The sequence below is a fragment of the Fulmarus glacialis genome, unplaced genomic scaffold, assembly GCF_000690835.1.
Source record: "Fulmarus glacialis isolate BGI_N327 unplaced genomic scaffold, ASM69083v1 scaffold5329, whole genome shotgun sequence".
Classification (NCBI taxonomy): Eukaryota; Metazoa; Chordata; class Aves; order Procellariiformes; family Procellariidae; genus Fulmarus; species Fulmarus glacialis.
In genome coordinates this window covers 19,312-19,547 of record NW_009235071.1, presented here as the reverse complement: position 1 = coordinate 19,547, position 236 = coordinate 19,312, and the positions used below count along the sequence as shown (strand labels likewise).

At 61.9% G+C, this 236-nt stretch overlaps 1 protein-coding gene across 1 annotated transcript in view; it reads left to right on the top strand.

Annotated features, from left to right (window-relative positions):
- Positions 1-64: 64 nt before the first annotated feature.
- LOC104082657 (embryonic pepsinogen-like) overlaps positions 65-236 on the top strand; it is a 3,824-nt gene continuing 3,652 nt past the window's right edge. The window contains exon 1 of the mRNA XM_009585862.1: positions 65-120. Coding sequence (XP_009584157.1) covers positions 65-120 — 56 coding nt within the window. The remainder of the gene's footprint in view (positions 121-236) is intronic.

The window sequence follows — 236 nt, the reverse complement described above, 5'->3', positions numbered from 1 at the left end:
ACCGCAGGTGGGGCGCGAGGGGCTATATAAACTGCCGGGCGTTTGCCCTGGCTGCCCCGGCACGATGCGGTTCCTCGTGCTGCTCTGCGCTGCCGCTGTCCTCTCCCAGGGTGTCACCAAGTAAGTCACCGCAGCATCGCTCTCACGGGCCACTCGAGTCAAGGTGAAGGGGGAAAATGAGCACTCGGAGCCTTTTAATGGCTTTGAGAAGAGGAGGTGAGGGCTGGGAAAGCTGC